At 40.1% G+C, this 16,478-nt stretch overlaps 1 protein-coding gene across 1 annotated transcript in view; it reads left to right on the forward strand.

Moving 5' to 3' along the window:
* LRP6 (LDL receptor related protein 6) overlaps window positions 1–16,478 on the forward strand; it is a 115,142-nt gene that overhangs the window by 93,093 nt on the left and 5,571 nt on the right. Inside the window, exons 10-19 of the mRNA XM_080391598.1 lie at window positions 307–383; window positions 856–1,067; window positions 1,264–1,454; window positions 5,860–6,069; window positions 7,382–7,507; window positions 8,873–9,109; window positions 10,818–10,928; window positions 12,741–12,971; window positions 14,196–14,332; window positions 15,503–15,600. Coding sequence (XP_080247724.1) covers window positions 307–383; window positions 856–1,067; window positions 1,264–1,454; window positions 5,860–6,069; window positions 7,382–7,507; window positions 8,873–9,109; window positions 10,818–10,928; window positions 12,741–12,971; window positions 14,196–14,332; window positions 15,503–15,600 — 1,630 coding nt within the window. The remainder of the gene's footprint in view (window positions 1–306; window positions 384–855; window positions 1,068–1,263; window positions 1,455–5,859; window positions 6,070–7,381; window positions 7,508–8,872; window positions 9,110–10,817; window positions 10,929–12,740; window positions 12,972–14,195; window positions 14,333–15,502; window positions 15,601–16,478) is intronic.

Here is a 16,478-nt window from a genome sequence, read left to right on the forward strand (position 1 = left end):
AGGGTGGAGGCTGCTCACCTCAAAAGCATGAAGCTTTCCAAAAAGATTATATAAGGCCATGTTTTGTGAGTTACTGATCCTGTTCATACTTTTTTAAAAGTTCATGGAAGATGTCAGTTAGGTTTACCTTTCACTATAGGGACACTACGTAGTTTCTTTCTAAAGAAGAAAAAAGAATATTAAAAGGATTGTGAAGTCCAGAGGTCTGGACCAGTAGAAGGCAAGAACTTTGAAGCAGAAGGGTGTTAGCTAGAAGTGCTCCAAAGTCACTGTCATATGCTAGTTGGTGTCTTTTCTGTCTGGCAGACTTGCCTTCCCATTTATTATTCATCCTTACGTTATGTCCCCAAAGTGTGGTGGCAGTGATGGTGGCGAAGAATGAGGCAAGAATTTCAGGTGCTGTCTGGCTTGACTTTGCCCGTGTTTTCATCTGTTCGGCTGCAGCTTTGGAAATTAGGGGTGACGTGTTTCTGTTGTAGAGTGCTAAATGTGCTGGGTTTGGGTATATCCAGCTGAACTTAAGAGTTGTCAAAAAAGCAGAGGAAATGCGGAAGCTGACCCTGCTATTTCAACATAGAGATAATTTGGCTTTACTGGTCAAACTTGCTAAGTCTTGTGAGTTGAACCAACTTACATTATTGCTGTTACAACACACCATCAGGACTAAGTGTCTATACCTGATCAAAGGTGTTGGTGGGGCAACTGGACCTGGGTGTCTCTTTGCTTTATGATAGTGTTTTGGCTGCCTCCTTTTCCTGAGCAATAGTTTGATGCGGTGCATCCATAGCAAACAAAATTGCTCACAGTAGATCAGATTAAATGCACTTCTGTGGATTGTTTTTCTTTCCTTTGTAGAGCCTCACTGTTGTAACAAGTCCAGTTCCCAATCAAAACCTAGATATGCAGCCTTATGACCTGAGCATTGACATCTACAGCCGCTATATCTACTGGACCTGTGAAGCTACTAATGTGATCAATGTGACACGCCTGGATGGGAGACCCATGGGAGTGGTGCTCAAAGGAGATCAAGATAGGCCCAGGGCCATTGTGGTGAATCCAGAGAAAGGGTATGTAGCTGAAATAGTGATGTGGGGAAATTCAGGCTGAGGGTCTTGAGAATGAAATTGTTTCCTTACTACAGGTTGGTTTCTGTTTGTCAGAACATAAATTATCTTTGACATTTGTTAAGATGACTTGGTCATACAGCGAAAATGTGGAAAGATCAAATAATCTTTTTTTTAACTCTAATTGTTCCTATTCCAGATACATGTATTTCACCAACCTACAGGAAAGGTCTCCTAAAATTGAGAGAGCAGCACTGGATGGAACTGAACGAGAGGTCCTTTTTTTCAGTGGTTTGAGCAAGCCCATAGCCTTAGCTATTGACAGCCAGCTGGGCAAGTTGTTCTGGGCTGATTCAGACCTGCGGAGAATTGAAAGCAGTGACCTTTCAGGTAGAGTAGCACTTTAATTCAGTGATTCATTTGTGTGGTGTGGGTGTGGGGGAATGCAGAGAAAGGTGTCTTCTTTTCCTTCCTACTATAAACAGCCTGTACTGTGATTCTAATCGGTCCCTAAATTCCCAGCCAGGGAATGTGCATGATTCATGCAGTGTGCCTTTACAGTTTCATGCCTCTATCTATGATTTGCATTATTAATTACTACACATGCTATTTACTTCAGTTTCTCACTGCAAGACCTTTGTGTGATTTCCCAAAGTTAGTTCACAAACACATTGCAGCAGTTTTGGAAAGGGGAGGGAGGGGGTTGTTTGTAAAGGTATTGGTTTTGGTACAGTAATCTGTCAGTCAGAGGGAAGTTTCCTGTTAGTGTAAAAATCTTTCCTGCAGAATTAAAGCAGCAGGTGTGCAGGTCACTTAGGTACCTGTCAGTTAGGGTGAAACGATGTGAGGAGGATAGAGCAAATCTAAAATCTCTCTGTACTGAAAAGGCAATAAACTCCCTCTTCCAGCTGTGGAATTCTCTTTGCCTGCTCCCTAAGGTTGGCTTGTCTGACCTCCTCTATGACTTGATTCAGCTCACTTAACCACATAAGCAGAACGATAACCGGACAACAATATGTGGAAAAAGAAGTAGAGAACAGTGTTCTGTTGGTTTGGAAAGCTGAATTCATTCAGGAAAGAGTCCAGCAAGGAACCAGAACTGGAGCGAGAGAAGAGGGAATATCATACAGTCAGACTGGGTGAGACAGACTGAGATGTCTCTTATTTGCTAGCTGGATCCAGCAAGCTGCTGGATCAGCTCAGCTGCCTCATGTGGCTTCGGTGGTAATTTGTTGTGATGCAAATTGGGGTGGATGTTGCTGCTGGGAGTGACAGGACTTTGAGTACATATATAGCCATCTCTGTTAGGTGGTGGGGGTATATGCCTCCCTCATGCTGCTGCTAGTGGAGGGCAGTGGCAGAATTTCTCCTTCCTTTGCAGTAAGTCCGTCCCCAACTTGAATAATGCGTGTCGTCATACTTCAGCTGAGTGTTTTCTACTCTTAGAAGCATAAGTACATGTGTAAGGAGATAAGGACACACTTCTTGCAATCTGTGAGCAAGTTTGAAAACTTAACAAAAGTTATGGTAGTTTGTAGTAATGTCTTTCGCTGATGACATGATACCTTTGTTCAAAGTAGCAGCATGTAATCCTGTTGACACCACGGTGATTTTCAGCTTTTTATTAAGTTGCTAAAATAAGCTTTTGTTTTGTAAAGCATTTCAGTTTTCAAATTCTTAGAATCGAGGCTTAGCAAGATAGTAATTCTTTTCAGTGATTCACATGGTGTGTCACTGGAAGAGTCAGGGTCACTAATGAACTGCAATATCCCGATTGTTTACTATTTTAAAACAAAGGACATAACCTGAGTTTGTAAACTATTCTTAAAACAATGTAGTATGATGTATCTCGGTATGTTCTAGGCTATTCCAGATCCAGGGTGTGCATGAGTAAATGGGCAGCTGAACATCACACATACTTTGTTTCTCTCTTTGTATCTGCCAGAAATTAGGACACCAGAGAAGGAGATTGGTCTAAATTGTAATTCAGTCTGCTTTTAATGATTCTGTCTTTTTGGGTTTTTTCTTCTTAAACATGTGGCTATGGGATCCACCGGTGTTGTGTAGTAAAAGCTCACCATATTTTCAAAGAACACAAAAAAAAAAAAATCATGCCAAAACCTCTCCTGCAGTTTGGCATTTGCACTGCAAAATAGACTGTTATAATCACCACGATAAATTGCTAACTGCTGAGATGCATTCCTGTGCCTAGGAATGCTGATTAATAGGCTCTTTTGACTGGCAGAGTAATTCTTCTGCATGTTAGCTTCTTAAAAACATGTACTGTCTTTTGCTCTGTCAGCTCTGTAGATGCCAGTACCCATAAAGAGAAGGAGAGCTAGAATGTTGTTTATGTGATGCCGTCGTTCTTTTCCTCCGTGTCCTTCAGGCATGCAGTTAGGACTTGGTTGTGCTGCCCAAATGGGAGATCCTGTTGAAGCTAACCAGATTCTTCACATGATTAAGGGGTTGTTTATGAAAAAATGACTGGAATTAGCTCCCTACCATGGAAACTATTTGGAAATTAGTTATTCTATTCCAGAATAATTAGTGTAATTTGGAAATGTCTAATGATTCTGGAATTAAGTAATTTTTATTTGGAAATAGTGAGCTGTGGGTGTGTCCTGATTTTTGTATTTATTTGTTTTGAAGTCTTTTTGTAAAAGGTATTGCTGGAGAGAGAATGGTGATGCCAGGAGACAAAGCTCCTCTTAATCACATCTCCCTTTCATCTGACATTCCCAATAAAGGGCACTAGCGCCCTGATGAGCCAGCTTCAGATTTTATTGTTGGTTTATGGAAGGAGGGATTTCAGTGTCTTGGTTTAGTCAGAAATAGTCAGTTACATTTGGTTACAAATATTAAAAAGAAAGATTAAGACATTAAGGGAGTGAAAATTTTAAGCTTCAGAGCTTTAGGAGCATACTGCAGAATATTGTTCTGATTGACATGGGCAGGGCAGAGCAGGGCATATACAGACTACATTTGGGGAGGTCAGGGTCTTAGTTTTAACTATATTCCTTCCTGTCATCTTTCAGTTTTCCCCTATTCCCAGCTTAGCTTTTCTTCTCCTTGAGATGCAGGTTGCTGTTCCTTAGCTTTTCCCTATACAATGAGTCATGTTCATGAGGATTAATAGTCGGTTGCAGTTACTTAGTTTGAGTTACATCACTCAGTGTATTCATTTCTACATCAGTCTGGGTATAGCCTCCTACAGAATCTATAAACGTCTTTTCTTAATCAGATCATTGCTGGTGGTGTTTCAAAGTGGTGGTGAGAGCCCAGTCTAGCTGAGGATAAATATTTGATACCCCTGTTCTGTTTTAGATGTTACCACTTGCTAAATGTTTGGAAGGTTGCTTAACTTCTGAGCTCTGTGCTTAATGAAAAGGAGATGAATATAATTTTCATAGCTGAATTTGTTTGTAAGTCATCATCCCTGACATACTGTGGATTAAATTCTCAACTTATATACTCTTATATTCTCTACTATACTTATATTCTCTACTTCAATAAGTAGAACTTATGCAGACTATTAAATCATGAAATATATGTGCCTTTTGTCCCATAACATTATCTTGTGTGCATATGGTAGAGATGTGGTAGATTTTTTTTTATTATTCTGTGGAAAATATACAGGACAAAATATAAAAAATTACTAGAAATTGTTTTGTGGATGAACATATGCAAAGCTATTGTTTGCTGTAGTAAAAGGGAAAAATAAGCATAGCAGTGAGCCCCGATACCTGAATTACCTGGATTTATATGTAAATTTTCAAGCTGTGGCCTAAGTTGTAGCTTGTGTGATGTTGTCTCAGCATTTCAAAATTGAAGCAGGTTCCTTATGTTTGTGAATAATTTTATGTTCGGAATCTCATAAACCTCGCTGAATATTTGAGTGTTAGTGACCATGTCATATCATGTAAAATAAAGCATGGATTACACCTCACTCCTGTTCTCTCAGGTTTTGAATAGCATACTTTCCTTCTGTGTGTGAGTTACAAAGTTTTCACTGTCTTTGGACAGTCTTTAATGATACCTTTAAAACAGCTGTGGACTGTCTTCTGTTTATGTGGAGTGTTAGCCGTGAAATGTGACAGTTGCTCTTGACTATTTAATGCCGGGTAATTTGGCATAAAAGTCAACAAATACTCTGCAGAGGTATAAAGCCTCGTGGCTGCTACTGATGATTGCTGAAGAAATTGAGGAAAGTAAATCTTCGCTAGGAAGAAACAAGTGTTTCCCAATTTAGCATCAAAACCTTAGTGAAAATAATGTAGTTGAAAGAATATGAGGAAGTCAGAAGTCAAGTGTTTACCTTAATCTCATCGTTCATGTGAGAAGTACTAACTATCTTGTCTTCATTTTGATTTTATCTTGTATTAGTTAACTCAAGCTAATAATCCGTCTTCTTATTCCCTGTTGTATGCCAAGACAAAGCAGCTAATCTCTCCAAAAAAGGACAGAAGAATGAAAAGAATTACCAATTTCCATCATATTGATAAAGACTGGAGAGGCTCATGAGCTGAGCCCCACAACTCCAGATGCTTGTTAAATACAGTAAATGTATTTGAAGCTCAAAAATTGTTGTCTTGATGAAAGCAGAAAAAAAATTATCATCTGTCTGATGCACAATGCATCAGTCTTGCATCAAGGACCCAGGGTTGGTTGTGCTTTTATAGTAGGCTTACCTGGTAGTGTAAAAGGAACAGAAGGTAGTTGAGTAGTGTAGAAAATGTTTGGATAGTATTTAATTTTATTCTAGTTGAGCTAAACTACTGTTTCCTTTCTGCAGGTGCTAACCGGATCGTTTTGGAAGACTCTAATATCTTGCAGCCTGTGGGACTAACCGTATTTGAAAACTGGCTGTATTGGATTGACAGGCAACAGCAGATGATTGAAAAGATTGATATGACTGGTCGAGAAGGACGTACAAAGGTCCAAGCCCGTATTGCACAACTCAGTGACATCCATGCTGTGAAAGAGCTCAATATTCAGGAATACAGTAAGTGCAATCCCTGTTTGCAAGTGCAGACAGTGCCTGTGGGGCTCAAGCCAAGGAGAGGCTGTAGCAAGATGAGCCTCTTTTGCCTTGCCACTGATCAATGCCAGTGCAAATCGAAGGGGCCAGAAATTGGTATCATTTTGTGTCTGTACATTGCCAGGGTGCAATTAATTTTGTTTCCTTCAGGCAGTTAGCAATGGACTGGAAATCTTATCACAAACCCAGCATCACATTTTGTTGCTGATGACAACTTTATGGGTAGTTCCATACAGGCACCTGGCATTTGACAGTGTAGACACAGAGGAAACGTCCTGTTATTCCTAGTGGAGGATTTTGTGGATCACACTAGTGAGTCATTATTAGGTGTTTACTCCATTTAGACAAGCGCAGCTCTCAGGGCCTTTTACTTAACAATAAATGTTTCAAAGGCAAGGTGAACATTTTTGTTGGTGACAATTCATATTGAAAGTAAAAGACAGAAGAGCAACGTTGCATTGCACTAAGGAAGTGTGTAGTAAATAACAATTTGTGTTGAACACGGCTGCACTTCTACCAGTTTTCTGTTTACCAGGTTATATCCTTCCCCCCATCAAAAAATGTGCTTGAAATGATGGGAGCTTGATGGTTAAAGCAGTGGAGCTGCCATCATCCTGGAGGAAATAGGCCTGGTTAATAGGCTGTGGTGCATGCCTTGGAGAAATATGTAGAAAAATGTCTGGGGATGTTTAATTAAAGCATCAGTGCAGACTACTACTAGTTTTGTTTGCTATTAGTCTCAGTAAATCTGTCAGGAGTTCCAAGAGAAATATGTTGTCCTTATTAAACATTAAAATGAAGAGTTATATTTATCTAGAGCATGTTAATTTGAGTTATAGAGACCGTGTGGAAGCTTCAGAATTCATAAATTAGAAAAGTTTACTTTTCTAATGGTCTTTGATAGAGAAAAAGCAGTGTGGAATCCAAAGCATCTTTTCATATTACTAATGTTACTATTTTTGCTGCAGAGAACTAGTTCTGCCTAACACAAGAAGCAAAATACTCTGGCTACTGTTTTAGTAGAACCCATGGTATGATTCTTGCCTTGTTTCAGATCATGGACAGTTACCTATGTGTGTGGTAACTATTGCTGTGTGTAAAGGGAAAAGATACACACAACAAAATACAACTTTTTCTGAGTTGTTTTTAGTAGTGCTCTCCCCAGGGGGAAGGAAGTAATGAAGGGAGTCCTGTGAGTCCAAAGAAATCACTGAAAGGTCGGAAGAGAGGTGGGGATTTCTTGTCAGCACTTGCCTGTTTTACTTTTAAATCACAGGACAACATCCTTGTTCTCAAGATAATGGTGGCTGCTCTCACATTTGCATCGTGAAGGGCGATGGCACCACACGCTGCTCTTGCCCAGTCCACCTTGTTCTGCTGCAGGATGAGCTGTCCTGCGGAGGTAAGTCCTTCCCGTGCTTTGTGTCACCGAGCTCTCAGCTTCTGGGTTGGAGGTATGTCTCCATCTTTAAGGCTGGCTTCTGAGCAGAAAGAATGTGGCAGTGCCCCAGGTGCTGTTATACGCTTTTACATGGTGACCTCTTTGCCTTTGCCTCAGCTAAATGCGCAATTACTGAGGAGGAGTAAGAGAAAATAAAAAATTCACTCATTGACTGCTGAATAAAAATTCCTCTTCATCCTTTCTGCTGAAGACCACTGAATTATTTCAGCTGGATTTTTTTAATTGTATGATTTTTATTACATTTTTTCTATCATTCTGTATGTTCTTTTTCAAACAGTAGTAGCTTCTCATTCTGGCATATTGCGTCATGTCTGTGCCATTTTATTCTTCTCTGTTGTCCTCCTCAAACTCACCCTGTGCATGTCTTTCTCAACTGCAGTCTCAGAAGGGCAAGTTGCCCCCTCCATGGCGATATGGCCACTATAGTCTACACCCTGCTGTCTCCAAGGGTGGGGTTGAAATGGGGGAGAGAAGAGGCACTTTGGTACTTGCGTCTCTTTGTGCCATCATACTGAATGAATTTATTATGCAATCTTCTTGCCATCAAGGCGACGTGTGGTCTTACAATGGAACAAGAGCTAACATAAACCAGATATTTTCTCAGAGCAAATTTAATACCAGGCCAAAAAGGGGCGGGGGGGGGGGGTGTGTGTGTAAAAAAAAATAAAAATCCACACACACTTACTGCATGAGATTAACAGTTACTGTAGTAAATGTTAAATAACCGCTCACAGCTGTGTTGAGATAGTGGGAATTGACTAGATGGAGCAGTTTTTTGTTGTTTTAAAAGAATTTTGACTGAACAGAACTGTTGAGGGCACATAACTAGACACTGAGTCACAGTGCATCCATCTGCAGCGCATTACATCTTTTTAACTTTTTCTATGCAATGACTGTTGAACATTTAAAAAAGTGAGCCATCGGCTGCGAATACAGTGGTGTTGCAGGAAAGTGGGACTAGAAAACTGTGTTTACTTTAAAAGAAGACTTTTGAAGACCTAAGAGAAGCGTGTAAGAAGCTGAAGTGGGAAGGGAGGAAAATAATTGTGTTTTGAGTGTGCATATTTCTCTGTTCCTCTTGTTCTTTGTCTAATGAGCCTCCATCAATGTGAGCCTGCATCAGTCGCATGGACTCAAGATCTGCACAAATGACTGTGGAGGCAGTGGGGGTAGAAGTTCTCTTATGATCTGGCATGTTTGTCATCTTGATAAATGAAAGCAGCTGAGCTCTTGTCCTTACCTGTCCTGATCTGCTGTTTGTTCATCTGGATTTTTAATTTTTCTTTGTTTGCTTGATTTTTAAAGAACCACCAACGTGCTCCCCTCAGCAGTTCACCTGTTTCACAGGCGAGATTGACTGCATCCCAGTGGCCTGGCGCTGTGATGGTTTCACTGAATGTGAGGACCACAGTGATGAAAAGAACTGCCCAGTGTGCTCAGACACCCAGTTCCAGTGTGAAAGTGGACAGTGCATAGACAGTGCCCTCCGGTGCAATGGAGAAGCAAATTGTCAGGACAACTCAGATGAGAAGAACTGCGAAGGTACAGAGAATCTTTTGAAGTGTGATGAAAATAGAGCTGTCACAGGGACACTATGATAAATGCCAAAGTTGTTGCTGAGTAGCGTTTGGAAGGATCTGAGGTTCTGCTAGGTTTTATACTGGTCTATTAAATGGGAATTTATTTTGCAACTCCATACTTTTGTTTCTCCACCTATGAAATGAAAATAACACTGGTCTCCTGTACAGTGGTTTAAGCTCTGTTTGTGAAAAATTTAAAAAGGGTATGTTTTTAAGCTCTAAAGAATTGGTAACTGGGAGTGAATTACGAAGTGGAGCAAATCCTTGCCGTAGTTTTTTGTGTACCTTGTACTGAGTAAAAGTCTTAAGATTGTTTATTTTATAATACCTGAACAAAACCAAGTTAAGCATTTCTGAGTAAGCAGGAGTGAGAGACAGATGAGATTTCTGGAGACCTCTTCTTCCTATAGAGCACAGCAAAAGAGAGTACTTGAGCCATCGTTACAGAGGGAAGTGCTATTGCAGAGAGTTAGGTTCTTTTAATTTTAGGAAGGACAGGTTGTGCTGGTGGAATCTCAACTACCCCACCATTATACAACGTGAAACATGAGCAAACTCGCCCTTTCACCCACTGTGCAAGTAGTGAAGACTTGTAGGGACAACTTGTAAGCTTGAAAGGATGCCTCTTCTCTGTATCCTTTCAGTACATTTTTCTTCTTTGAAGAGACTGTCTAAGGGTCTTTGAATCAAGGCTGAATTTCTTTCCAAAAAATGTGCTCCAGCTCAAATAAAAACATACAGACTGATGCAGAAATTCCTGTGTGATGAAAGGTGATTTTTAGCCAGGTGACATGCTGACGTGAAAATACATTGTGCAAGTCGGCTTCCCAGCTGCCATCCAGCGACTGGAGATACTAGACCAGGGGCTGTTTATCACCTTCAAAGTGGCCCTGTTATTCAGAGTATTCAAGTTGATTACAGAAAAGCCTTTAGTTTAACTTCTTAATTCAACTGAAGTCAGACAGAATTCCTGGATTTATGAGAAACAGGAGGCAAAAATACATGTAAACAACAACAGCCAGCACCTTGCCTGCAGCACCTTTTTTCCCAAAGTGGTAGCTTATTTTTTGAGTGTACTGGCAAAGATCCAGTTTTATCTTCTGTCTTTCATTTCAGTTTAAAAACATAATGTCAAATGAAATATATTGTCCTATGATCAAGGAGTTTTCTGGTTTACAGGAAGAGCACAAGGACATTGAGAAACCACGCTTATATATCTTAAACAATCTTGTCATCATGTTTTGGCATATTTATTTTTAATAACTTAATTCTTCTCTCTTATATTACAGTAAACGCTTAGAGTTGGAGATTCTTAGAATAATTTTGCAATAACCATTTCCTGGGATAAGTGTCTGTGTTCTCAGTGGCCTTCTGCTTCTGAGTTATTTTAGACAAGGTAACTTTCATCTTTTAGTGTCCTCATTGTAAATAGGTAGTAAGGACCAGGCACCTAATATGCAATATCCTCAACAGAACATTTAATCACTTTTGCTGCGTGGTTGGCATGAGGGACTTTGTGTGCCACTGCTTCAAGAAATGAAGCTAGCAGCAGGCTAAGCTCTCCCAAGATGCTCCTGATTGTATGCTTTGGTGCCTTGTTTTCTTAATCATTTTAAAGAGCAGAAGCCTTTGATACTGACTCTTGGGGTGTGTGGGGGGTCTCTTTCCAGTGCTTTGCTTAACTGATCAGTTCCGCTGTGCCAGTGGGCAGTGCATCGGGAAAAGCAAGAAATGTGATCACAACCTGGACTGCAGTGACAGCTCAGATGAGCAAGGATGCTGTAAGTGTAAAACCTGAGACTAGAGACTTGATTGCAGCATCCAAAATTTGTTTCTTCTCTATGAATTAGATTTGGTTCTGCCAACCAGACTGAATTAATTGTTCCCAAAATGAATGCTCCTGTTTGTAACTGCTGTCATGCAATTAATGCAAAACATGGTGGAGTAGGAGTAACAAAAGTAGCTAGTGATCTGAATGACTAGTTTCTGATGTAGAGCAGGCTACTAATTTTTCCACTTACCTTTTTAAACTTTTAAAATAAATAAAAGGTTTGGTTTACTATAATCTTTTAGTATGCTGAGTTGATGCAGTGTTAAAAAGCAGCATGAGGCTTTTATATATAACTGCTCTGCTTCACGGTTTTCTCATCCAGAGAATTAATAGCAGGTGCTTCTGGAATCAGAGGAGCACTGTTTATAGAGTAAACATTCTAAAATTTCTTTTGTATCTGAAAAGATGTAATCCTGAGCTTGATTTATGATTTGTAACATACGATACCCCCTACCTTGAAATCTCCAGGGCTGTGCAAGAAAACCACTGCCTTTAAAATTCCAGCTTGAAGGTTCATTTTCACTGGCTATGCTTTAAAAGAAATTGTAGAGACATCTCTTCTTGTGTTAAGAGATCCATATATCACGGTTGACACACACATAACTTGAAAATGCAAAGCCAGAGTTGGGCCCTTGATCTTAAGAAGAAGCAATAGGAGGTGTTCTGTCATGCTACCAAGTTATTAGACGTTATCGCAGATATGTATAGTTATCTTTATTATAGTTCATATATTTTCTGGTTTTGTAACGGAGGACAGAAAATCATCCCACCCAGAGTAAGACCATAGTTGTCATTGTCCCTATTCCAGTATGATCAGAAGTCTGTTTACTTACCTCTGTAACTATGACAAGCTGGTTAAAGTGTGGGTTTGGTGTTCAAGGAGAAGAAAATGTGTTGAGGAAAAGACTTGCAGTAATGGATAAGATGTAAAACACTGACTAGAACAGGAAAATACTTTAAAGTCTGCTTTTCTTGTCAAATTCATGAAGCACAGGCAGGGGGTTGTCAATTATTCCCAGAAATGTCATTGCTTAGAATTGGTATTGTAGGGAAAGCCACTCATTTTGACTGTTTAATCATTTCAGATACAGATTCCTCATAAGGATGGCACCTCTAAAGCTGATGCTTAGCTACATCTGTAACCATCAGTGTGGGTCAGATGTGGAGTAGGTTAGGTGTTTAATAAATGGCAGCAAACCCAAAATTCATCATTGGTGCGTCACCTCTATGGTTCAGCATAAGTGAATGTTACATGGTTGAGAAAAGGGAGTGCCAATTTGTTACAGAGTGCTAACCTAGGTGTTTATATGATAAGGTACAACATGAAAACTAGTTGTCATCATCTTTAGTGACAAGAAAAAGCATAACTGGAGTCCCCAGCACAGTGCCATCTGGAGTCATGGCTGCAGGTCTTATTCATCAAGTTCAAAGGAAAGCCCTGCCTGCCAGCATGAAGATCAGGACCTGGTTCAGCAACCCCCCTGCACATGCATGTACTGTTCATTTCCTGCCATTTGTGATTCAAAAACCTCTCTGTATGTGTGGAGATCATCTTGTGCACAGGTAGCCCTTATGGGCACTCAGAGTCTTTAAATAGACCTGTCCCGGTGCCTGTTTGTTCCTTCCATATATTAATTTGAAAGCTGTTGTCTGCCTACAGAAGAGTAGGCTTTTATTTTTCCTGTGTAGAAAGATGTCAGGAAAACTGGTGTTGGTAGATGAAGCTGTTGGATTAACTTACACAGTTTGATTTTCCTTCTAGATACAACAGAGGAACCTGCGCCACAGCCCAACAACACAATAGGGTCCATCATTGGTGTGATCCTTACAGTTTTTGTGGTTGGAGCAATGTACTTCATCTGCCAGAGGGTGCTGTGCCCACGCATGAAGGGAGACGGGGAAACAATGACCAATGATTACGTGGTGCATGGACCAGCCTCTGTACCCCTTGGTTATGTGCCTCACCCAAGCTCTTTGTCAGGGTCTCTACCTGGTGAGTAAATAAATGGATGTGATCATACTGTCCACATATGCACAGGAGATGTCCATTCCAGATGCATGGTTCCTGGAAGCTGTTCGAAGCCAGGGCTGTCAAGGCTTGTTCCCATCCTTTATAATAACAAACTGTTATTTTACTTATGCTATTCACAAGCATTTAGAGACTGCAGAACCATAAGCTCAAACAGATACACATGCTGTGGGAGTTCCCTTATTTTGCTATTAAAAAAGCCTCTTTTTGGACTATTAAGCGTCAGCAAGGTGTCTTGACAGTACAGGGTAAAGTTACACAGCGTTATATTCATGGGATTTTAAACATCATGTAACTATTCTTGTTAAATTTTTAGACTGGGTTTGTGTACTTGTGAAACTTCTTGTAAAGTCTGTAATGACCAGCAAGAACGGTGGTTTCAGCTTATTTCGTTTGATGGTGAAGTTTCCAACACCAATCCAACCACATGATGCTGCTGCTGTTTAAAAAATAAGACCTAACGGCAATGCTGAACTTTATTTGTATGCATTGCTTCTGCATATGTTTATTAAATATGTACTGTAACGCATAGCTTTGGATCCAGCAGGTTCCAGTCAGAACCCGGAGGTGCTGTTAGGCTGTTACAGGGTTAAAATAATGCACCAAATTTCTTTGCTTTCTGTAATAACCTGCTTTCATAAAGAGAGTCTTTGAGCAGAATTTTCACCATTATTTTGAGCACAGTGGCATACCTCTCCATTTCCCGCTTGGACTCTGCCAGCATGCTTCAGTCCAGTAGCAAAAGCTCACTTAACAGTGTCGAAATGAAAGAACACAAACTGCCTCTCCTCTTGCACAAATTTCAGTTGCTCAGTTGAGGTGGTCAGAGTCAGTTTCATGTTTTATTCTGAGGCATAGAAATAGTGCCTGAATGCCTGTTCTCTCAAGTCTTTTCCAGCCATTCAAGTGAAAGAAATGTTTTGTCTTCGCACAGTTCTAGTATAGCCCAGTGCCAAGTCCTGCAGTTGAGTAGCTGATAACACAGAACCAACATGTTTATTCCCTGACAGTCTTCATTCCAGTTATCTGTCAAGGAGCACTAAATTTGCTCTTAATACCAAGAAGATTAGTTTTGATTTTAGGAGTTGTGCTTATATTGCTTATCCTCTAAGATTATTTTTTTCTAAAGCTTTCTTTTCTCTGTTTGCTTCAAAAAATTGAATATTGACATACATTTTTGTTCTTCAGGGATGTCTCGAGGTAAATCTGTGATCAGCTCCCTCAGCATTATGGGAGGGAGCAGCGGGCCACCCTATGACAGAGCCCATGTCACTGGAGCCTCTTCCAGTAGTTCTTCAAGTACCAAAGGCACTTACTTTCCTCCAGTAAGTCATTCCATTATTCATAGGCCTTTAATAACTTTCAGGGGAGTGCCAGTTTCTTTCTGAGGATAATTAATTGATAGATAAATGTTTTGGTTTGAATTTTTAGTCTAATAAAGTTGTTTGAACATAGAGTAAGTGAATTTGAAAAGCAAGAGAGAGGAGATAGTCTTTTTCCAAAACAGTATAGGAAATTCCTATTAATTCTAAAAAGTTCTGAGAGAGCTCAGTGCCAGCAAAAGATGTTAGACTGAACATTATAGGGATGAAAAAATCCCTATAAATGTTGAGCAGCTCTAGCAGAGCAATCTCTTTCCATTATACTCTGCCATGTGCCTCTGGAAGTAAAACTATGGTTGGTTCTGTATAGACCCTTCAAGGAATTAAACTGAAGTTTTTGTGTCATGTGTCTTGCAAGTGACAGATAAATAAACAAGTGTCTTGCAACTCCATACTACTCCTCATGTGCTGCGCTAGATGCTCTACAGAAGTTGGTACCAGCCCTAGAGGGCTCCCTGTCTCTTTACTTCTAACATCCATGGTTGTTCTTTTAGATACTTTTATATGAAGTCCACCAAGCCACTGTCGAGTGTTACGTGCCTAGTCAGTGCAGGCTGAAATCTTCAACTGTCTGTTTCCAGTTCCAGGAATCAACTCATCATGTTATATCTTCAAATTAATCAAAATAATTGTTCGTGCAGTATGAGCATGCCTGTATAGGGAAGAAATACTTGCCCTGGACAGCACACTGCAAGTATTATAAACAGCATAATACTTGAGGACTACAGCTAGCAGGAGCAGACACCTGCCGGTTTGCCTAGGGCAGTGGTATCCCTAGTGACAATCTCATATTGAACAGCTATAGCTTCAACTTTCCTTTTCAGCTCTGGGTATGTCAAAATAGCAATAGCAGTCAGCGTTTTTTGAGAAGAGCTTAGCAATAGCTTCTATGGGAACAGTAACAAGCGGCATTTCCAGTGTCTGTTAAGGAACTGGGGAATAAACAGAAGAAAAACCCTGTTTGTTGGGAGGGGCTATACGTGCAATTCTTAGCTTAAGGTTTCTATTTAACAGTACTAAAAAGAAAATTTATAACTGATGTTTCCCTGAGTCTCCTTCGCATCTTTTTTTTTTTTTTTTTAACTGTGGCTTTTTTCTTTTTTTTCCCCTTAGATTTTGAACCCACCACCATCACCAGCTACTGAACGTTCACATTATACCATGGAATTTGGTTATTCTTCAAATAGCCCATCCACTCATAGATCCTACAGGTAATTACTATTACAATACCTTCTGTCAAGATCTCCAGTTAGCGGAGAAAATGCAGAATAAAGACAACCTCTGCTCTATAAGAACTACAGTCAAAGGCCCTAATTCTGCAAGTGCTGAAACAGGTGCTTAAATGGATTCACGCGTACTGTGTCACCAAAGCGTGTATACGTGCAGCCCTGTTTGAGGTAAATCATGCAGTAAGTGGGTTAGTGGTACACCTCTTGGGTATTATTGCTTTAGGAGGAATGACAACGTTCATCACAAAACTAGCTGAATGCCAAAAGAGACGTGGTACCGTGATAACTTTGTGCCAAACATACTTACCCTGAAGTGCACCATGCCTTTTTTAGGCTTCTGTCATAAATAATTTGTTACGCAGTTATCAGAAATGATAGGCAAACACCATGTGGAGGAAAGCTGGCAATATAAAAGGCCAGTAGGTCAGAAGTAACGTTAATATTACGGCCTAGATAAAGCATAGAAATTCTAATTTAACATATTACAGGTTAATATCTGAAGAAGGTTACTAACCTTTTGCGTATTTTCTCTGACTGATATTTATGGGCATGCAAGCTTTCTCTCTGTTCACTTGAGTGTATCTTTCTTACCTTCCCTGTAAGATGCTAGAGTTCATTATCATTTTATAACTAGTTACCAAAAATAAAGAGACACTTACTACCCAAGGGTGTGAAGATTCCCCTCCCAAATCACTAGTAGATCTGGTCAATGAGGAGAGCGCGCTATGTTTGTCTACTGAAAGGAATGCGTCCCTAACACAGAGCCTTTGGGGGCTTTTGGATAATGAGGTCTCTGGGGCTGAAAAGACATCTCTTCTCCATTAGTAGAAAATATGGCCTCTGTTGTGCAGAAGGTCAGA

This window comes from Falco punctatus, assembly GCF_963210335.1.
Source record: "Falco punctatus genome assembly, chromosome: 6".
Classification (NCBI taxonomy): domain Eukaryota; kingdom Metazoa; phylum Chordata; class Aves; order Falconiformes; family Falconidae; genus Falco; species Falco punctatus.